Here is a 23,075-nt window from a genome sequence, read left to right as displayed (position 1 = left end):
TTTACCATTTAATAATTTATCCGTCGCACACCTAACATACATATTAGGAACAGTATATACAGTATCTCAGTAAGTGTTGTGTGGGATTTGGCGCTGCGCGGTGCTCTGCGCGTGGCCGTCTAGTCCTGTCTCAGGCGCGTGAATGCACGAGAACAGAGAGGCATTACCTTAATTTCCAGTTTCATCGGCAATTTGTACAATGCGGAGGTGAAAACGCGCGCTCTCGCCGATCGAGGTACGAACCCTTGACGGTACACACTGGTAATATACCAGTAAGTATTATTTTACTGATCTGAAAGCTATTGCTGGTAAAGAATCACGCATGCATTCAAATAGAGGATTATCGCGGAGGAATTGCCTCGAAACCATGAACTGCAGCTGGGGGACGGAGCTGTGGGTGAGTACAGCCCGATGCATGGATTGATGTGCATGCAAGCGCATGCATCTGCGATATATTAAGCGTTTTATTACACAAAATACGTAAACGTCTCCATTAATAACCAGAATGTGCGATCAATAGCCCACCTCGCTTAGGTGAAATGCTCCGCACCGCCCATTTTACAGTCTCGCAAATTGCATGACTTCTAGCTAAAATAATCGTTTTATATCCGATTTGGGCATTGTATCTTATTCATGCACGTCCAGATATGTTAATGCATGCAATTGCCTCGTAAAACGCGTTTCATGCAATTATTAGAAGCGCTGACTAAATACCCTGGATGGAAATAATCCCAGTCTAATGCTTTTCCCTTACAACATGCCAAGAGGACGAGACGTGTGGTCATAGTGTAGCAGGTGTTCAGATCATTCCCATGCACGTCTCTTTTCTCAGACCTAATGTTGCAACAAAGTAACAATCGAAGAAACTTATTACTTAAAGTGAGAATGTAACAGGCTTCCATTGTGGGCTCATGTTGTCTTTCATTATGAGTGCATGTTGTTGGAAATTGTTAAATATACTTACATAGATACTGCATAGCTGTGTGTGGTATCAGATGTTTTTAAAGTTTACTTACTAAGGCCATTTATAAAAGTATATTGAAAGTTTTAGTTAAATTACACCAAGTTATATAGTAGGTACTCTGTAATAAAATGTGTACTGTTTGAATTGTGTAAAAAATACTCTACCTTAAATGTACGTTTCCATCTGTGGTTTCAAAAGCCAGGTAAATGATTGCTTAAAGATCAATAGCATCTGTACAGTTTTTGTAGCATGTGTATATATTACAGCTGGAAGGCCAACAGTGCTGAATGATAGATCTGACATACTGCCAATGTCAGCAGATAATGCAAAGTCATGAAACTATATAGGATGACTGGCATTCCGAGGGTGTTTCATATCTGTCCCTCGGGCCCTTTCTTTAAAATAACACACAGTAATACCTATGAAAGTAATAACATAAGCAGTCAATATATATAAGTGTATATGCATGCATGCAAGGTAACCGTATTTCAGATGTGTTACATCAGATTTCGTTGTGATGAACTCTAAACTTGAGTCTTGAGAGTGTTGTGTGATTTTGTCGGGCTTGAACGTTTTTCTCTCATTTGAAGGATCAGTTTGATAATCTAGAGAAGCACACTCAATGGGGCATTGAGTTTCTGGAACGCTACACCAAATTTGTAAAGGAGCGGTCTGAAATCGAATTGAGCTACGCCAAGCAGATGAGGTAAGATGATGTTAAGGATCAGTTGCATTTGTATAAATCACATATTGTGCTTTATGTGAGACTTGAGTTTATAGGAAAGACTCAAAACAGGGAAGCTAATATTTTGACAGATAGATTTTAAATTCTGAGCCATTGTAAATTATTATAAACACACACACAGACTTGTGTTTGCACATTATTTGAATACTATTTTAATGTGGCCTATTAATGTGCCTACTAGGAAACAGCTCTCAACAACAAGTTATTCTTCCTCTTGACTTGTCTGGGACACGTCTCCTATTTCTTGTAATGCTCAGGTGAAAATAGCATAGAACTGTCCTGTCTACTGTAACTAGCTGTGTAAATATTCTGTATGTGGAGGTATGTTTTGTACAGCATTTTAAGACAACAATTCATTTTCATTATTATTATTTCAAGAACATTTTTATAGCGTTTTTTTACAGTTTACTCAGTAAAACATATACAAATAGTACTGTCAGATGTAGGTGAAAACATAATAATAACATTGATGAACTGACTTAAAATAATAGTCTGTGGAATTGTTATAAGACATTTCTTTTCAAAATGCTATTAAGCGAGTGTCAAATTTTTCACAAGGTGTATGTTAGCCATATGTAAAGTACGAAAATAATTTGATTTAATTGTTTTCTAAATAGAAAGATGACTGAATATACAATGTACAAGATGTACATAAAACGTTATGCTATTTTAATATTATGTGGTGAATATTCAATTTAGAATATGATATCAAATGCTTTAATAAGACTGTAGTATTCAAATTTGAATAACAATGTTATTTTATGGTGACAATATGTTATGTCAGTGGTAACGAGCAAAATAAAACAGGTCACATGTTCGTCGTATATTACCATGGATACCGGCTCTGACCCACATTCTGTTGTCCTGCACTGATTCTGCAATATTTCTTTTTGTGTGTTTTGGAAGTTTATTCAGCAGCATTTTGCAATAGATGTCCAGACCCTAAGGACACTGTCTCCTCCTGCTCAAACACACACATTTATAATAAACCACACAGCTGGAGCTCACAGCAGCATCGCTCAACGATTTGACAAATAGGCCTTACAGTTTGCATTTTCTTTGTTGCTGCTTGTCAATCAGCACATTATTATTTTTAAGACATGTGCCGGACTGTATTTTTTTCTCAAAAATGTGTTTGTTTCATACAGATTCGAGCAACGGGTGAAAGATTTATTAAGTGCTAAACACATGTTAGCAGATAAGCAACATCGACGTGGACCTGTCTGGTGGAGAAATAAAATGGAGGGATGGGTTATTCTAATGAGGATTTATTTACGTCAACCCGTTTCCCGTTTATTGTTACGTATTGACGCAGGGTGCGGCCCATTTAGGTCCGATGTAAGGAAACTAGGAGACGGTAAAGCGCTTGCATTGGTGTGGTCTTGTCAAGAAAACCGCAAGATGGGGATCTGCCTAGCAACACATCAGACTCCTGGGAGCAACCATTGGTGTGTGCGGAGAGAGAGAGAATGAGGAAAGGCTGTAGAAAAATGTGTTAAGGGGCGGAACTGTCACAATGATAATTGATTTTAAGCCATTTATAGGCTCTCTTGAAATTCATCAAGAATCATTCAACGCAGCAGTTATTTTCTCCATTTCTCTGGGTTATTTCGCGTTGTCCGGCAGCTGGATTTTCGCTCTGATTTTGTGAGGTTCAGACTGGTGAATCGCAGGCCTTGTTCAGTGGGGTGATATGATTATTCTGTTGGTGACAATATTAGCTTTTGTTAGCTCCCAAGGGTCTCATTGCACCGCGAGCACCATTATTCCATCTTATTGGTCATTGACGCACGCCGTTTTATTATTCATTCAAAACATAGCAAGACAAAGATATCTTTGAGAACTATCAAATCTATTTAGTTTGTAATTTCTCCTAATCACATTTTTGGTAGAATAAATGTTTTTTCGTTCATTCGTGTCTGTAAAATGTAAAAATAATGTCTTATATCTGTTTAAATTTAGGAATCTGTCCAAGAAATATCAGCTTAAGAAGAACTCCAAAGAAGAAGATGAATTCAAGTGAGTAACAGAGAAGTCCTTTCAATAGTTGATTTGACTGGTTTTGCTTCAGGACCAAGAGTACATAAAATAATGTTTATCCTCACTGCATGTTAACATTTATTTAATATTTTCAGGGTAATTTCTTTCTTTCATGGTTTTTGTAGTTTTCTTTCATGGTTTTTAAAGGTGCTGTGTGTAATTTTTTGTAAGAGCTATTGATAGAAATGCAATATATTATATTGTATCTTACTATGTCTTCAGAGGTATATAAAGACCTTATGTAAACGTGCGTTATGTTTTTATTATCGTAGAATGAGCTATTTCTATCTACATACACCGCGGATACCCTTGCTCTAGAGAGCGCGTTTTGTAAATCTCCTTCGACAAAGAAGCGGAAACGTGACGACATCTTTGTCCTTTGTCTTACTGATTCGATGGGGAGGTGTGGAGAGGACCTCACCACTAGATGCCGCTAGTGGCAGCAATATGTTGCCATTTAACTAGTTTACCTGGTTTAAATTGACTAAGACTTTTATAAACTACAAAATGATATGAGAGCTTTTTTTTGTTTTACCATATATTTGTGTTTACCTTTTTTTAAAGCGCGACGCAACCTAAGCCTTCTAGTTTTAAATCTTCATCTAGCAACATCAAAAGTTGTGGCGATGTACTATAGTACTATAGATGACGCGTCGGTGTCTCATTATTGTTCGTGAGATTTTGTTTTCCTGACCAATGAGAAGACATTTCTCTTCTTCTCACGGCATTCACACCCATTTTACTTGCATTTTTCAAAATCGACAGTAAGAATGTAGCTGAAAGGGGAGGTTTCCTGACGCAGTTCACATGTTGCATTATTATGTTCTCTTATGTTTTCTTCAGGTACACGTCATGTCGAGCTTTTCTCATGACCTTAAATGAACTGAACGACTACGCGGGTCAGCATGAGGTCATCGCTGAGAATCTATCCTCTCAGATCATGGCAGAGTTGACTCGGTACATTCAAGAACTGAAGGCGGAACGCAAATCGGTATATATTTTTTATGACTCTATTGTATCTTTTAATCCTGCTTTCGTCTTTGTAGATTAAAAAAATCTTCGGTCGAAAACATTTCCTGAAGACCCCAAACATAATTCCCTCCGTTCTGACTCCCTTAACCTCTTACAAATCCATGTTAATCGTCTAGAAATATGTTGTTTTGTTTATGATTTCCTGCCAGCTCTGTGGAATAGAGCCATACCCGATGTGGGTCACGTATTGAGGTCAGTGAAGTTTGAGCAGGTCACCCTCCCCCGTTCGTACCCTCTCCCATCTAAAGGTTTTGGAAGCCAGTGTCTGAGGCCGGTGGCTGGAACTAATACGACAGCGGCGTAAAAGACGACACGAGGTCTAGCCCGGCTTCGTTTGCCTCCGCTCTCCCCCCGTCCTCCGTTTATGCATTTTGTCGGCCTTTTGTGTCTAAATGTCACGCTGAGAGAAAGTGGTCTTTATGTATTTTTCATAAAGCGAGTTGTGCTGTGTCGTGAGTGGGCAGACACAAGCAATGGCCTGTGTCACTAATGAGAGCTACTACATCAATGATTTGTGTACCAGGGAGGAATTTTGCAGTTAATTAATATTTATTGTGCAAGAATACGTCTTTGCTTCTGTTGTTGAATTTTGTGGAATGAGGAGGGATTTGGATCGTGCAGTAGCACTGGACTATAATCGTTCTTACAGCTGCTGTCCCGAATGATTGTCTTGCTTTTCATTTAATCAGCTTAGTTTTCAATTACGGTAAATGTCTTTTCAGCACACTATTCATAACTGCTTTCCAAAGTTCAGAGTAAGGCCCCTAAAACGTACAAAAGCACCAAGTTGGCATTTTTTAGGTGTTGGTCGTAAAAAAAAAATCAATGAATTGAATCCCGATCTATTATATATACTGTATTACAAAAAATTGAAAATGACGGTTTTAGGGGCAACAGCATAAACAAATGTTATTTGGCCCAAACTTTCGCAAAGAATCTATAACTGTTGAGTCAAGCTGTAGTGTTGAGTAGTTTTAAAATTTAATACAATTAATATACAATAAAATATCAATATAGCGTATCAATAATATAATTAAATCTCAAATAAATTGTTATCTTATAACTAAACACAGACCGGAAGTTAACTTCGGGCAAGGTGCGTGCGTCGGATGAAACTGTCTATACTGTACATATGACGAGAGGTCGATTGGAAAAACATTTAAAGGGGGATGATGTGGTCAAATATTTGACGATTTCCATTATAAAATGTATATTATGGTAAATAAATTCCATTATGAGTGGGATGGTGAGGGGGATGGTGGTTTAGGGAGGGGATGCTTTTTGTCATTTTTTTAGCAAGGGGGATGCCATCCCCTCGCATCTCCACTCAGATAGAGCCCTGCATATGACATAGAAGAGTTTAACAGAAGCTACTTTTCAGATCAAATTGTTTAGGGTAGACATGCTTGCTAAGATATCGAGCAGACACTATTAGCGAGACTTTATTGCTTTACTGTTTATACGACGGACACAAACAATAACTCAAAATATGTGTCTTATCGGATGAGAAGTCAAATGTAACATTTGATCAAACAATAATACAGACAAAAAAAAAATATTGAAGTTATATGATGTTAGCCATACCAGTATAATGAGCAGAATTATGCTATTTGAATTGTTTTAATTATTGTGCTTGTCTTTCTGTCCTTAAAGCATTTTCATGATGGGCGTCGAGCGCAGCAACACATTGAAAATTCCTGGAAGCAGTTGGAATCGGTGAGTCTGTAAACTAAACAGGAAATAGTTTGAATATTCAAATCATGTTACCGATGGCCTCTATAGTTACACTAAACCTGCGTGTGTGAGAATAACATTTATCTGAAATAAAAGTAGACATTTATTTAAAAAACAACTCACTGCTACTGGTTTCAATAAATTAGTAAGTAGTTATATTGTTTTTAATATTACAGCCTTTCCAGTGAGTTGCATGTTGCAAAACACTACTGTATATTGCTATATTTTTGTCAGAGTACTGGCACATGCAGGTTTACTTCTTTGTGAATTAAGGCAATATGTCCACATGAAATGTCTTTCTTATATGCAGCATTCAGTCGGTAAAATAATAAAAACAAAATCGCCTTGCATGGTTTTATATATTTATTATTATAAATGTACATGCTGCTGTCACTGTAACTGCTATGTTGTATAATTGGTCTTATATTAACCTTTTATAGTGTAAATCGATCTGTTCAAATGCTGTCACCGTAATACCTTATTGATTTTGTGCTTGAGGAATTCTGCTAAATACTAGCGCCAATGCTGAGGGCGTTTAAATAAAATAAAATATGCATTGTTGTCAAGAACATCCTCAATTTGAGGTTAATTCCTCTGTGTCTCTTTCAGAGTAAGAGAAGATTCGAACGGGACTGTAAAGAAGCGGATCGGGCTCAGCATTACTTCGACAAGATGGATGCCGACATTAACGTGACTAAGGCGGATGTGGAGAAGGTATGAAGCCTTTGTGTGTGTGAGGAGAGAGAGACTGCTGCTGTCACACCCCTCATTCTCCATCACTGCTGTCATTCTGCTGTGAGTCTGTGTGGACACTGAGGATTCCCTCTGTTGAGAGAGAGGAGGGGGTGTTGGACACTCTTTTCATTCTTGTCAGCTCTCTGCACTGCAGAAAATACTTGCTCAGTTCACAGGGAGGTTGGATCCGAGATGCATTATGTACAGTACATATCGGTATATGCACGAAATGTTTTTGTTAGGCCCATATTAGAGAGAAAAAAACCAAGTGATTTCTAATAGCTTTGTGAGGCAGGTTTTAAAACTGTAATAATCTTTTCTTTGAAACGATTGAAGCTGATCATTTCAATGTTAAATCCACAATAATTTTCTGGCAATATTAAAGGAACAGTTCACCAAAAACTTTAGTTCTGTCTTCATTTACTCAACCTCAAGTCGTTCCAAATCTGTATAATTTTTTTTGTTCTGAAGATATTTTGCAGAATGTTTGTAACCAAACGGTTCTTGACCAGCATTGACCAACCATTGTAGGAAAAATTGCTTTATATATTTTGTTGCTCTTTTGAAGATTAAAGAAGATATTTTGAAGAATGTAGGAAAGCAACACGTTTTTAACTGCAAATGTAATTTTTCCTACTATGGTAGTCAGTGGTGGCCATAACTGTTTGCTTTCCTACATTCCTCAAAATATCTTTGTCTGTGTTCATCATAAAAAAATGTGCACAGGTTTAAAACAACTCGAGGGTGAGTATATGAAGACAGAAATTTTATTTTGGGGTGGACTGTCCCTTTCAACTAAAAACATGCTCACAACTTTTACTAGATTTTGTACTTGACTTCTTACTCTCAACCTTTTTTTATCTACTTGGCAATAATAGCAGTTTGGTTAGATGGCCCTTTTAATAAACGCTTCTTTCAACGATAAGAAGCAAAAACATTTAACAGCAATGATAAGGTATCTGTTTGTAATCTGTCATGAATATAAATCCAAGCGAAAAGCATTGTGATGTGCTTTTGCAGATGCCCATGTGTAGATGTTTTCTGAAGTACCTGCTGTTATCAGTACTGTGACATTAATTCACTGTGTCTTTGTTTTTTAACATGTCTTAAAGCGGTGTTCTCTCAAGGTAGGTTTAAACCAAGAGTCGTCTGTGTCGGTGGGCCGTTTGTTCGGTGTATAACCATATCAACGAGAGTGTTTGTCGTAATTTTGTTTTCGTCTTTAGCTTTTGTTACGTTTCCGTCTTTGCTTGCAGCGTACCTCTGAATCTTTCCTGTAGTCACCTCGTACAGAATGAGACTTTTTGGGGAATGTTATGGAAAATACTTTCTAGGGTTACAGTGAAGACTAAATCAAAAGTGATTCTGCACAGTTTAACGTCAACCACATGGGTATGTGCACACTGTGTGGTTTATGTTTATTGCATTATATAAGAAAATATCAAACCAAGTGGCAAGTCTAGTTTTACATTTAAAAATCAAAAAATCCTTTATCTTTCAAGCATACACCTAATAACCTTTTGTAGAATTTATGCTTAAAATAAAAAAAAAACATTTGCCAGCAGGGTAAGAAAATACTTGAACCTAATCGTATTCTCTATAAACAAAGTTTAAAATCGTAAGTAAATATTACCTCTCTTATTTCAAGGATGGTTAGGTATTGTCACAGTACAACAAGTGCATGCTATTTTGTATTATTATTTTTAAATATACAGTAAATTAGATACCATAAACATACATTTTTAAGCTTAAAACAATCGATATACTAAGACAAAAGTATTTGGACACTTTCTGGTTGTCAAACATGATCAGAACATGTTAATGGTTAATGTGATTTGTACTTTGTAAGGAAAACCATGTGAACTTCATACATTCAGCAAATATTACCCAGGACTGAAAAAGTGCTGTTAGTTTTGGGATCCTGATCATTTGCTTACAGGAGCCAGTGGTTTGATATTTTGATATCTTATGCAATGACATTCATGCATTAAGTGTGACTTCAAGTGCCGAAATACATTTAAAAGCAGCTGTATGTGTTTAGTTAGAAAGCATGATGAATGGATGTCTGTGGTGTACACCAGTAAAAAAAATTAATGTCATTATTCATTTTAACATCTTATGTACAAGTTGGAACATTCATTGCCATTATCGTGTGTGTATGTGTATTTGTCTTGTCACATGATGTTGTTGGAACCATTATGTTCTCATTGTCCTCATCTGTCTCTCAGTATTTCACTGATATCACAAAATATTTTAGCTTACAGGCTGTCTTATGAGCATCAGCAGAATGCTTTTATTAACTAGGATATGTTATAATATTCTGTAAATGTTGTTAGATCTGACTTTGAACCAGTTCAACCAGTTTACCATCAACCATTTCTTACCTTTTTTCATCATTGTTACACAGGCTCATCTTCTGAATAACATATTACCTTAATAATAGTATTTCCGAAGTGTAACGTGTTTAATTTTCTGTATTTACTGTATGGTTAACGCAGTGTGTTCAGCATAACTTTCCATTTCCATTGTTATGAATGAAACACAAAATTGGATAAAAATATTAACTGTTATTACAAAGATTATAACTGATTCGACAAAATAATTAAACACGCCACGTACTAACACTACTTTTAAAAATATTTACAATTTGCATTCTGTTTGGCATTTTTAGTCTGTGCACGTTGCGTTCTTTTGACAATATTATTAGAGCAAAAGTTTCTGAATGAAATATTTCAGTAATAGTGTTGAGTTTGCTTTGAAATATGACTTTGTTATTGAATGGAGTGGTGCAGAGATTACATATTTTTGTATGGAAAACCCGGAAGCGAGTTAGCATTTAAGCACTTCTGGTCCATCGACCAAAGTCTATTGTTTTGTAAAAAAATTTAGGCTTAAATGCCCAAAATAAGGTCAGTTGTTAACAAAAGCTCCAAATATTTTCACTTTTTAATCTATGACATAAAACACACCAGTAATAACCTGCTCGTGTTTTTTTAAAAGCAGTAAATTAATCCCCATCCACATTTCTCTGCCTTAAAAGTGCGGTTGCTAACAAGTGGCTGAATGCGACATCATACATGGGCGTGGATGTTAGACATCACAAATAATGTAATATGGACACAAAAATCCAAAAATGTGGATGGAGATTCATTTACGGAGAAATTACTAATCAGGGAACACAATTTTTGTAAAATTTGATCGTGACGTTGATTTTTGAGCGACTGAAGTGTAGTCTGTTTGTAGCATCCTGTTAGCTTTTTAATTTAATTTTTAATATTTATTAATTCGATTATATTTATGCTTCAAAAATAGCAAATATTGTGTTAATTTGCAAATATTATGACGTATAATATAAACATGCATCATAAACCTTTTTTCACTAGTGGGCTTATTTTTTGCGATCTTCCAAAAGTCTTTTGGACTTTCGAGTGGGTTGACCTACAACAATACGCCATCTCTACACCACTCTATGTGCAGTAACCTTTTCCTCTACATTCAAACCATCAGCCACTTGCGCCCCCATGTGGCAGTTCAACCTACAGCTCTTCCAACGTACAATTTTTCCTATCAAATGGCAAACATTATGTAGATATTTTCTACAAAAGTAAAAGAATTGATCATCTTCACGCATCAGCCCTTCAATTTCTAGGTGCTGAATGAATTCCTGATAATCAACGTTCTTTTACGCAACACATCATATGACTGTATTTATGTGTGAATCGTTTGCGTTGTGTGTTCACCTCACTATCGCACAGAGCCTTCGGTTAAGAGTGTAGATTGCTGGTTGTGTTGATCTGAAGTTGACGCCACAGCACAGTTGTATTGTATCTTTATGTAATGTTTTAATTGACTCTCAGGGTTCGCTCGTGTCATATTAGGGAAGCGTTCGTTTTATTCGTTCTCAAAGAAAATCTTCATGTCTTTCTCTTTGTCTCTCTTGCTTTCTGTCTTTCTAGGCGAAACAGCAAGCTCAGTTGAGACATCAGATAGCCGAGGACAGTAAAAATGAGTACCTGACCTACCTGCAGAAGTTCAACAAAGATCAGCATGAGCATTACTACACTCTCATACCACATATCTTTCAGGTAAACGTCTTCTTCACATTTACTGGAATTACCAATAATTTGTGATTTATTTTCAATACACATCAACAAACTGTGTATTCAGTTTTGGTTATTTTGCAATATTGCACGTTTTCTCTTTGCAGAGGATACAGGAGATGGAGGAGCGGCGAGTGGGCCGAGTGAGAGAGAGCATGCGTGTGTACTGCGAGGTCGAGCGGAAAGTCTTGCCCATCGTCAGCAAGTGTCTGGACGGCATGACCAAAGCTGCTGAATCCATTGAGCCTAAAATGGTAGGTAATGTTTAACAGATTATAAATGCTCCCTCTACTGAGCGAACGGTGTTATGTTATCGGAAATATTGAAGTTAAAGGGATAATTCGTCCCGAAATAAAAATGTTGTCATCATTTATTCATCCTCATATTATTTAAACCTGTATATGACTCATTCCTCTTGTGTAACACAAAAGAAGATATTTTGAGAAATCTCTTGGCGGTTTTGTGTTCATACAATGGAAGTCAATGGGGGACAATGTTGTTTGTTTACCCACATTCTTCAAAATATCTTCTTTTGTGTTCTGCAGAAGAAAGTCATACAGATTCGGAATGACATGAGGGTGAATATAATTTTCTGGGTGAACTATCCATTTAAGTGGATGCAAAGTCAAACCCTGTATATCTGCAATAAACTGAACTTTTGTGTTTTGAAATGACACAAATGCAAAATGCCGACTAGATCGCTGCTATTGAGCAGTGATCAGTGTTGAGCATCGTCACACAGGTTAAGATATATAATTTACAGATGCAGGGGATTTTTGGCAGCGAACGGGCTGACGTGCTCGTCCTTTGCCTTCTAAATCCTGTTTTCAGCATTCACGTGGACCAGCGCTATGCGGTCCAGATGTGACAGATGGGGAGTCTGATTTCTGCAGCAGCATTAATTGACTCGTACGAGCTGCGTCTCGCTGCAGATTTAAAGTGGTTTAGCAACAAATTCTTAAGCCTTTCTGTGGCTTTTGAGCCATGAGCTTGTGGCTCTTTAAGAGAGAGTGCCGCCCATATGAGCAGCCCTACACAAAAAAACAATAGAGAATATTCTTTGTTCATCGTGGTTATGGATGGCATACACGTGCCAGAAACAGACTCTTAATCTGAACTGCAGTAGATGGATTAGATCAGGGGTCGTATTTCTATGGTGACTGTGAATCTTATAGGCGATAGTATATGCCGTACAGTACTACAGTTACCATTCTTTGTGTTTGACTATTTTTAATCTCAGGACAGCAAACAAGTGGTTGAGTCGTATAAATCGGGCTTCGAGCCGCCGGGCGATGTGGAGTTCGATGACTACAGCGTGTCTATGAAGAGGGCGGTGTCAGAATCAAGCTTCTTAAATGCTCGAGGAGAGAACAGACGCCGGAGCAGGAGTAGACTGTGGCCTTTACTCAAGAGGAACAAGGTAAAACACCACCACCAGGATGCACGTGGGAGTTTTTATTAAATGCATTTAACAATTTAGCATGAAACTATTTTAAAGGGACAGTTTACCCAAAAATGAAAATTCTGTCATCATCTACTCATCATCAAGTTGTTTCAAATGTATCAATGATGAACACAAAGAAAGATATTTGGAAGGAGACTCGGGACCACCATTGGGAACATTTGGAACAACTTAAGTAAATGAAGACAGAATTTTCATTTTGCCGTGAACTGTTCCTTTAATAGGATTTTTGTTTTGGTCACATTGTATTACAGCTGAACATTGGCTTTGTTCTTGAATGTTTTTCTCTCTTCATCTCCTCTCTTCCTCCATTCCATTTCTCAATGTGGCTCCATCACACCCTCATCTGTAGCTTATGTCTTTGTTAGCATCACCCCGTCAGCCCCCTCCCCCTCCTCCCACCTCCCCGTCCCCTGAGGGCCTCCCGAACGGCCCCCAGTCCCCTCAGCAGCCCAAGGAGCCCCTGAGCCAACGCCTCAATGACTTCATGAGCACCAAACACAAAATGCACTGCCTGCGGAGCCTGAAGCGAGGGGTGAGTTCACAATCCTCCATGTCACCTGTGTGTCTTTCCTACGGGTTGTTCTGATTGGACGACTCTAAAACTAAAGCATCAACTCGGTTTGATTAAAAAGTTGTGAAGTGTGCCTTCGGGTTCATGTGAAGGTGTTTGTCTTTTATTCACGCTTTGTCAGCGTCATCTTAAACCTGTTTGTCTTAACAGCATCATAAATCTTTTCTTGTGTATTAACTGTGCTTTCTAACACATTTTTTTTGTCTTAACGTTCACAGCTTTCTCTAAAGCTGGTAAGTTTAATTTGCTATTAAAATGTGCTATCAAAATCCTCAAAACTCTATAATAGTACTGAAAACGTTAAAGCTTATAAAAAATAATACATAGTCTGACAATCTCGCAGCAGAGACTTTTATTTATTTGAATCTTAAGCCTATGCAGACGGACAACACACTGTTAAAACTTTGTGCCATGAATTATGTTTATTTAAGACGACACGTAAAGTTTGTCACCATTGAAAAGGCATTTATTTTTATTGACTTTTTCAGGATAATCAATTGCAGTGCATTAATGTCTTCAATTGAAAGCCCTGTTCTCAATGCAGTATTTGATTTAATGCGGTTCATATCTACAGGGAACAGGCCAAGAGGACTACAGTCATCTCCCACCCGAACAGAGAAGAAAAAAACTTCAGGCCAAACTCAATGACATCAACAAGGACATCCAGAAAGAGATGGATCAGAGGTAAATCAATCCATAGCTGCTGTGCTGGCTTTCTGCATCAATCTTTCTGCCAAAACCATCATGCACCTTACTGTACAAAACAGTTTAGAATGCACTTTTTTTGTTTGTTTATACTACTCATGGCTTCAGTTATTGTCTTATTACAGCAAATTGTTTTAATACATTTCTTATCGAAGGGATAAAGCCGTTCACTAAAAAATATTAAATTCTGTCATCATTTATTTGCCTTTATATCATTCATTACCTGTATGTGACTTTCTTATGTGGAACACAAAATAAGATAAGAATACTATTTTGAGAAATTGCCCATCCAGTGGAAGTAATGGGGTCCAATGTTGTTTGGTTGCCAATTTTTTTTTAAATATCTAATTGTGTTTTGCAGAAGAAAGTCACACAGTTTTGATTGAGCGGATAGTGAAAGAATTTTAATTTTGGGTGAAACTGTGCCTTTAAAGAATTGTCAGCCGGCTCTTTTTCACCAGAAGAGTTATATTTCTGTGTCATGGTGGGTAACCACGTAACACCCTAGCAACCGCTTGGAACATCTTGGTAACCACCTTTTCCCTTCAGGCCTCAAATACTGTCTCTCGTAACACGACACAAATGAAACAAGCTTTATGTTACAAGTAGTGGTGGGCCGTTAACGGCGACGCTGTGAGACTCTTATCGCGTGATAAAAAAAATGTCGCCGTTAATCTATTCTCAAAGTTGGGTTGGGAGCTGGGTCTACTACGCAAGCTATGATGACTTTCACCTTGATATTTTAGCGCGGATGTATACCAGCTTAACTGCACTGTACGGGGCGAGAACAAGATTTTTCAACTCGCGTGATTCGCGTCATTCGCGTAAGCAGAAGCCGCCTCATCATCTCATAACCAGGGCTTCATTCGCGCGATTCACGCAGCAAGTAGGTCTATTGGCTCTTTTCATTAACATATAAATCACTCGCGCTTGACACGCCATTCGCGTTTGGTCTGAACACAACATAACGTTACTGTGAAATTACCGCATCAAACGTGACGGGCTAACATGGATGCAGCTATGAAGCCGCCGGGTTTGCTTCAGGGAAAATTGATTTTTAAGAAGCTTCCCAATAGAAACATCGACAAGACTAAGGTTGTTTGCACCTTGTGCAATGCGGAATTGGTTTAAAAAAAAAACTTTCTCTCAACAGGTAGTGGTCTAGCTTTAGTTGAAACCAGTAACTTTGTATTGAGATCTAATGTATTATGGCTCCTGTATGACATATCGCTTGTTGCTCCCTCACTCTTTGTAAGTCGCTCTGGATAAAAGCGTCTCCTAAATGACTAAATGTAAATGTACTGTAGGAGCTCTTCCAGTCTCAAGTACCACCTAAACGCAAATCATCCCTTAGCTAATGCGGAAGTAAACACAAGTTCATCTTATTGAACATAATTTAATTTTCATCACCAATTATCATAGTAGAACAGCTTTCTCAAGCAGTTTGTGATGCATTTTGGAAACAGGAGATGAGCCCCTGGTCTAATGCGCCACCTGGCTTGAGAAACCCGTTCTCAAAGACTTACTTTTAGTCATTATTTGGGTAGCACACATATTCTGAATGCCTTCGGCAGAATTCAAATGAGCCATTTTAATCTAGATTAATCTTGGAATTAATCTAGATTAATCTAGATTAAAAAAAAAAATCTATGCCCACCACTAGTTACAAGATTTCTGATTTTTTTGTGCAACTCTCTTCTTGTGATTCCTGCAGGGATGCTTTGACTAAAATGAAAGATGTTTACATTAAGAATCCTCACTTAGGGGATCCAGACAGTATAGATCCACGGTTAGAGGAGATCATGCACAGCTTGGAAAAGTTGCAGCTTGAAGGGCAGAAATTTGAGGTAATCTGTCTACTTACCAACATTTCTGTTTTTTCATGATAAGATTTCAAAAGATTCATCATATTTTGAGTGTTTTATTAAAAAATATGAATATATGTATCGATGTTTAATGTAGGATTATGTCGAATATTTAGTAGTTTTAGGCCTCTGTTGAGGGATGATGGGACATAAAGTGGTTGACGTGACCGGTTAGAGTAAATGAGAATGTTGTTTGTGTTTTCTCAGGGCTGGCTGACGGAAGTGGAGAGAAAGTTACTTGAAAAGGGATCCGAGCCTCAGAGACAGAGTGGACATTTTGACTCGCAGGGAAACACGCCTCTTACCAACAACTACGGTCAAAACCGTGAGAGGTACTTCAGTCCCTAGACAGCAGGGCCACAGAAGATGATGTAATAAATAAGATCAAGCTGTCAAATCCCAAACAAGCGAAAGCTATATTTACAGCCGGGGAAAAATTAAGAGACCATTCCAAATTTTTTTTGAATTAGCATTTCTAGATGTATTGTGGGCAGTCCAGTGTTTGTGACAAAGTCATCCAACAGCAATGAGAACGACTGACTAGCATGACAAACCACATGAAAACTGTTACAAAAATGAAGCAAGGTTTTCACATAAAAAATCATGTTTGAAACTTTTCCTAAAACATGTACAAAGATTACTGTTGTATTGCCCCAGGACCAAGAATAAACAAGACAAGATGGCGGAACCATGACAGTTAGCAGTTCACAGAATGAAACAAAAATGAGCATTTTACCTAAACACATACAGTAAGCTACCTATAAAACGTAAATGCAGAAAAATGTAAAACAATTTTGAAAAGGTCTCTTAATTTTTTTCATCATTCTGAATTCGATCTATGATAAAAACACAATTTCTCTGCTTTTTAGTTATTTTCTTTATGAAAATATCGACATTAACATAAGAAATGAATCAATGAAAAAAAATGTTTGGGTGGTTTATTTAAAAGCAGAGGCTCTTATATTATATGTTTGCATAATCGCACAACAAGTATTCTGAGGAAAGTTTTGTGTAAATGATCCTAAAATACTGGTACTGACTGGCAACTTGCTGTCAGGGAAACCTTGTACTGACAATCCCATAGATGTAATAGCCCAAATTCGGACATTAAATTAAGTTTAAAAATAAAGTAGAATCTGAATGTAACGTCAAAGGTAATTTGGTCTGTTTTACGTATTGCATGTCTTCTGTACATAGTCCGGATGGCAGCTACACGGAAGACCACAGCACCGAGACCGGCATGCAGTTCAAATCCCGCAGCACTGAGTTTGATGAAGAGTTTGATGATGAGGAACCTCTACCCACCATTGGAACCTGCAAGGCGCTTTATCCATTTGAAGGTAAAAGCACAAGCCAGACAATCTCTCTAAGGCCTAAAAAGTGGTTTCCGGGCCTCTGGATAATGTCGCTCGCCATCTCTGTTTGTGTCTGTAGGCCAGAACGAGGGCACCATATCCATGGCCGAGGGAGAGATGCTGTACGTGATCGAGGAGGACAAGGGTGACGGCTGGACTCGTGTGCGCAGAAACGAGGACGAGGAAGGATACGTGCCCACATCATACATCAAACTCTTTTTGGACGCCGGTGCCAAAGGTGCTATGACATACATATAATCCCACGTCACAGTGCTTTTACTGTACATACAGTACAGCAGACGAGACCGTGAAATGTCATCGTACTCGTATAAAAGAGGAAGCAGAGCTCTTCCTGTTTTTATACCATATAGCTTATTGCACAGTTCTGGTCTGTATTTATTTTTTGAATTATTTCACCCTCAGATATGTTTTGGAATCATACGGGCATATTAGGCAATAAAGACACAGCTGCTGTGTCATTTTGATATCAGATGGAAATGGCTGGTTTACCAACATATCACGTTGATATAACATATTTCGCGAACATATTTAGCATATCCGTTTACTTCTGCGAGACTTTTGGTTTATTCAGATTTCATTTTTACGTCCAACAAGATGTTTTAAGACCTAATTAATAATGTCTTGACAGAGAAAGCAATTACTTTGAAACTCTGGCAATAAGAAATATTTCCTGCCCTGCGACGTGGCCTCAAAACTACAGATTAGTTAGTTTTTAATTGTCCTTTTTTTAAGAGACTAAGAGATTTTTGCATGAGAGATGAATAGAATAATAATTTCTCAGGTACATTTACTTTACCGTAAATGCTCGTACCTCATGAATATCTGGGATTTTCTTTCCCCGCAGCGAATCGCCTTCGGTTTCAAGGCGTATCAATAAAACTGTAAAAATGATTGCATGTATCTATGAGGCTTTCTCTAGCTTTGCAGTGACCGCTGTACAAACATCATGTTTTGAAGTAAAAAATACAGTTATGAGCCTCTCTGTGTAGTTACGCAATGAAATAAAAAGTGCTTGCATGTTATTCGTACATTGACCAGCATGAACCACTAACAGAATATGAAGTTCTGTGTCTAAATAGAGATTTCTAGGACAGAAAATCACAACGCAGTGTTTGATAGGAATACATGCATGTCAGGCTTTTAATCGCGGTGTCATTTTTTCTTCACGCGCTTTATCTGCAGCTATTAAATACGCATCAGTTGCTCAATAGTGCTGCAAGTTAAATACGAAGAGTTTTGTATAGTTTTTATGATCCCTGTCTTTAATTCCCACAAGCCTTGTGGGTTTATACTCCCTTCAGTGCTTTTACTGAATGTTTTTAACCCATACTGTACTTTCATTGTCTGTGAATCTGGTCTGTTGTCAACGACTGTCATAGAATTCAATTCAAATGCAACCCGTCTAACACGTCTTGTGTGGTGTTTTCTTTCTGTTTTTTTCTTTGCTTTTCGTTTCTGTTTTCTTTCTTGCAGATCCCTAAAAGTGTTTGGCTGGCACAGGAGTGGCAGGGCAAGCGTCCTTGCGTCAAACATCTTCCTCTTGTTACTGTAGTCAGAGAAATGGCTTGTGGGGGACGGGAGATTCCCTTTTTAACACGAACCCTCTCCTCCGCCGCAAAACGAATCCTGACTTTTCATGCCTAGCGTGGTGATTATTTGCAAACGCTTGCTTCTCGTATGGACCTAGAATATTTAGCCTCGTGCCGTAGCCGCTTGCTGTCGGACCAGAGCCCTTAGGTTTGTTCGCAGAGGCACAGATCAAGTGCCATGTACATGTTTTGTTGTTGCCTGGCTTTGCTTCGGAGCCCCGAGGAGTTTCCTCGTGAAGATTTTAGGTTTCATAAATATTTGTCAGTGCGGACTCTTGAGTTCTGTGAAATCCTAAAACTTGGGAAATGTGGGGACTGATTTGATACGCATTAGGCTCGCTTTTCTTTGTTCAGTTAATGGAGTGCTTGCAAGGCAGCAATGTTCTGAAATTTCATCATGATGACATCATCATCATCTTTGCAGTCATAAAGACTTCCTGATCCGTGCAGTTTTTTATCCCCCTGCGTACAAAAAGTATGCCATCAACGTAGAACCCGTGGCGTTGGGCCGGGAGGTCTTTTTTAAAGACAAAATTTTGGGCTTTTTGAATATAATCATTCAGAACACTCTATCATCCCGGCGGTGACTTCTTAATGATGCGTTTCAATTAAAAGTCATTTTTGTCAACTTTTAGGAGTACACTAACATATGTAGATGTCCCAAAAGTCTGTTTTTGTTTTCACGAGGTCTTTTGATTTATGCGGAGCCAAACGCTCAGAATTCAAAATAAAACATTTATATCAATGTAATGTTTGCATTATTATTTTTCTCACTGTATACTGTATATGTATTTATATACTTTCAACACTGCTTTTCCTGCCTTGCAAGCACTGGTTTCTCCATCAGGAAATGTAAATGTAGATTTAATGATTAGTAGTAGTATTCTAATGAATGCATATATTCCCCCTTCATCTGGTGTGAGTGTTCTGTGAGGTGCTGTTGTAGATGAATAGTTCTTCATGGCAGGTGAAGCGGTAAGCATCTTCTCTCACTCTTTCCTCCCGGGGAAGAAAGAACTGTCACCTCACTCGCTCGCTCGCTCACTCATACACACTTTCTTTCTGCGATGTGTGCACACGCCACAGCCGCACCCTACACTCTCACACCGTCTCTTCTGTTGTCTCACACGTGTCTCAGACACGCTCTCTCTTTCGGTTCTAGGCTTTCTCAGACATATTCTCTATTTCTGCTCTCGCATCTTTCCTGTTTTACCAGGGTTCTATTCAGATGGGACTAGCTTTCATGTTTAAATTTACAGTTTGCAGACTTTTTAATCATGTCTTAGTACAATAACTCAGATCTCAGTAGGGAATGCCTGTGATTGCAGTATATTCTATACCTTTTTTATTCTTTGTAATGACTATTATCAAAAACTGTAAATATAGGTACATTTGGCTTTTTAGTGTCAGATGTTCATATTGTCTATGTTAAGAAAATTAAAATGGATCATTCATGCATCAGAAATGAATCCCGTCTGAATAGTGCATATTTCCTTTCTATATTTTAGAATAGTCTCTTCTTTTACTTTTATTCTCTTTCTCTCAATATCAACTGTTTTCTTTCTTTCTTTCTTTCTTTCTCCCTTTCATTTTCACACCTGACATCTGTGCCCCTTTATTTTCTTTTACTCTCCAGCAAATGGACTTTTTCTTTGCTTTTTATTATTTCACCATAAGATTTTAGTTTTTTTACTCAATTTTTTTTCTCTATCAACTGACTTCTCTTGCTTTTTATTCACTTTATTGTCTTTGCAACTTGTTTCTCGCTGTCACAACAGCAGGTTTCTATTTTTCTCCAAATCTCATTTTGCTTTTTCGTTTTCTCACTCACGAAAACTGGTTTCTTTCTTTCTTTCTTTGCTGTTCTTCCCTTTTTTCTCTCTCTTTTTCATCTCTCTCATCTCAGTGGACGTGGCTGTGTGTGGTGTAGCTGTAGTGGTGCAGTGATTCAGTAGATGTTGATGGTGGTCCTCAGCTGGTGCTGTGTTTCGACGCATGCATGCTTGCCCTGTCTCTTTGTGTGTGTGCCAGTCTTAGGGGGTCCAGTTCTCTCCATAAAGTTCAAGCTCTCGACTTCTGACGGTTGAACTTAAGCTTTGGAAACTGTGTTTGTGCCTGTTTTTATTTCATTCTACTGTATCTTGAGTGTTTATTACTATTATTTTTTTAGTTTTTGAAAGATCTGCATGATCACTCGTCTACACCCCCTCGAGTTACTTTTTTGAAGTGTTTACACTGTTTTTCTTCTTTTGAGATTTTCTGAATGATTAATGTGCAAGAGTCCAAAATTAAATTTGCCGACAAGTAATTTTATTAGAAGTAAAACCCAAATTAAGTTAAGTTGCATTATAAGAATGATAATATGACATTCAACGTTAATATCAATGACACAAGCTATTCTATTTAGACAAAATGCTCTTCTAATTGATCCGTTACTGTTTTGAATCTATCTGTCTTATTACTTAGCATCTTAAAGATTGTTTTTCTTCAGAGGCATACGGTATATGAAATGAAAATATTGATAAAATGTAGGACAGTCAAACGATTAATCACGATTAATCGCATCCAGAATAATAGTTTGTGTTTCCATAATATATGTCTGTGTAATGTGCGTATTTGTTTTTTGGTGTAAAAACATACACATGCATATATTTAAGAAAACTATCAAATCTAAAAATTAAAAAAAATTATATATAATTTGAATGGTTGGTCAATGGAAATACATTTAGATAAATATTTCATAAATATGTAAGTCAATAAATACAAAGTTAATATGCAAAGGACACAGACATATATTATATATATAGACATATAAAATTGTATTCTGGATTAATCGTAAATAATAATTTGACAGCCCTAATAAAATGACATAAATGTCTGTATAAGACAAGAAGCTTTTCATGTGCAACACAATGACCTGTGTCATGTACAGTACAATGAGAATAAAATAGCAAAAATATTTATATTGTCATGGCGACAAAATGTTTTTCTTTTTCGTGTCATCACCAGTCAGAAATCTTTATTTTGACTCATACTTTATTTTACATTTGTGGTAAATGTAGTCATTTCACTCATAACCGAAGGTTAATTTTGGACCCTGTTGATATCATTCCGATTTCATTTTTGGTGTTAAACACAAGTATTTACCTCATTCCAGATAGATTTGGGCTGCTCTATAATAATAGGTTCTGAATGTGACTAATATTGTCTTATCATTTCTAAAGAAACACTGCGGCAGAGCTGACATGTGTGTTTTTCTGTATATTGTGCTTTGAATTTGCTGGATTTCTTCCTTGAAAGACCTCATAAACATAAAACTGCCAAAATGAAGTGCGAAAGGCTTGTTTGTTTGTTTTTTAGCATTTTTTGCAAATGCTAAGCAGTATATAAACTTTTGAGTTGTCGAATCATTCATATTGTAAAAGACAAAGTTGTATGTCTGCCAAACTGGGCAGTTTTTATGTAGAAGTTTAACAAATTAAAGGTCATTTTAAACCATCCTAGTTGTCTTAGTTTTGTTTTATTTCATTGTTAGTTTCTGATTTGAAAATGTTGAATTGGTCGAGAGCTGACACGGTACAAAAATTGTTTATCGTACAAAAGTTAAATGTCCATAAATCTTAATAATTAAATGATATTGTAATTGTTTTAATATAATAAAAAAGTGTTAATTATTAAAGTATGAATCTCTATAGGCAACAGCAGAAAAGGTCAGCACAAACCATCTGTCGTTTGAAGAAGGAAACATGTACTTTATTTAGTTTGTGTGTATTTTTTGGATTGTGAGTGTGACAGACTGGTTGAGATATGCTGATACTGACAGTGTTTAAGGTAAATCTTGTATGACCACAAGAGGGCATCAGATGTACATCCAAATAACTGCTGTCATGTATGAAGCGTTTTTTGGACAATCCCAACTGGGTTTGTGGTTATCCAATAGTATATAATATTTAATTTAATTGTATATTTATTGGTTTAGTCAAAAATTCCAGCAAATTTTATTAATAAAAAGTCTTTCTCTGAAAGTCTTTGTCCTCTTTTCCAAAAACATTTTTAGGAACTCTTTCGTCCTGAAACAAAAATTATAGCTATCACATTTTATTGAAACTAGGCTATGTCTAATAATTAGAGAAAGTAGATTTTATCAAGTTTCA

The 23,075-nt window shown here is 37.2% G+C and overlaps 1 protein-coding gene across 3 annotated transcripts; it reads left to right on the top strand.

Moving 5' to 3' along the window:
* Positions 1 to 101: 101 nt before the first annotated feature.
* Positions 102 to 22,414, top strand: fnbp1a (formin binding protein 1a). Of its 3 annotated transcripts, XM_056772476.1 has the most exons (17): positions 102 to 397; positions 1,555 to 1,670; positions 3,672 to 3,728; positions 4,593 to 4,740; positions 6,435 to 6,497; positions 7,125 to 7,229; positions 8,363 to 8,377; positions 11,207 to 11,335; positions 11,458 to 11,604; positions 12,591 to 12,770; positions 13,165 to 13,347; positions 13,605 to 13,619; positions 13,961 to 14,070; positions 15,806 to 15,938; positions 16,164 to 16,288; positions 17,154 to 17,296; positions 17,391 to 22,414. In XM_056772476.1, the coding sequence occupies exons 1-17, from the start codon at positions 323 to 325 to the stop codon at positions 17,567 to 17,569; spliced, it is 1,923 nt and encodes a 640-aa protein (XP_056628454.1). In that variant the 5' UTR covers positions 102 to 322; the 3' UTR covers positions 17,570 to 22,414. The 3 variants fall into 3 exon arrangements, with proteins under 3 accessions (XP_056628454.1, XP_056628455.1, XP_056628453.1); XM_056772477.1 differs by lacking the exon at positions 8,363 to 8,377; XM_056772475.1 differs by lacking the exons at positions 102 to 397; positions 1,555 to 1,670; positions 8,363 to 8,377 and adding an exon at positions 2,641 to 3,157.
* The last annotated feature ends 661 nt before the right edge of the window (positions 22,415 to 23,075 follow it).

The sequence above is a fragment of the Triplophysa dalaica genome, chromosome 18, assembly GCF_015846415.1.
Source record: "Triplophysa dalaica isolate WHDGS20190420 chromosome 18, ASM1584641v1, whole genome shotgun sequence".
In the NCBI taxonomy this organism is placed as follows: domain Eukaryota; kingdom Metazoa; phylum Chordata; class Actinopteri; order Cypriniformes; family Nemacheilidae; genus Triplophysa; species Triplophysa dalaica.
This window is presented reverse-complemented; position numbering and strand designations above follow the sequence as displayed.

Coding starts and splice junctions, on each gene's coding strand:
- fnbp1a (XM_056772475.1), top strand. CDS start 2,898: ATGTTAGCAGATAAGCAACATCGACGTGGACCTGTCTGGTGGAGAAAT. Junction 6,498..7,124: donor CCTGGAAGCAGTTGGAATCG/GTGAGTCTGTAA, acceptor TGTCTCTTTCAG/AGTAAGAGAAGATTCGAACG. Junction 16,289..17,153: donor TACGGTCAAAACCGTGAGAG/GTACTTCAGTCC, acceptor TTCTGTACATAG/TCCGGATGGCAGCTACACGG.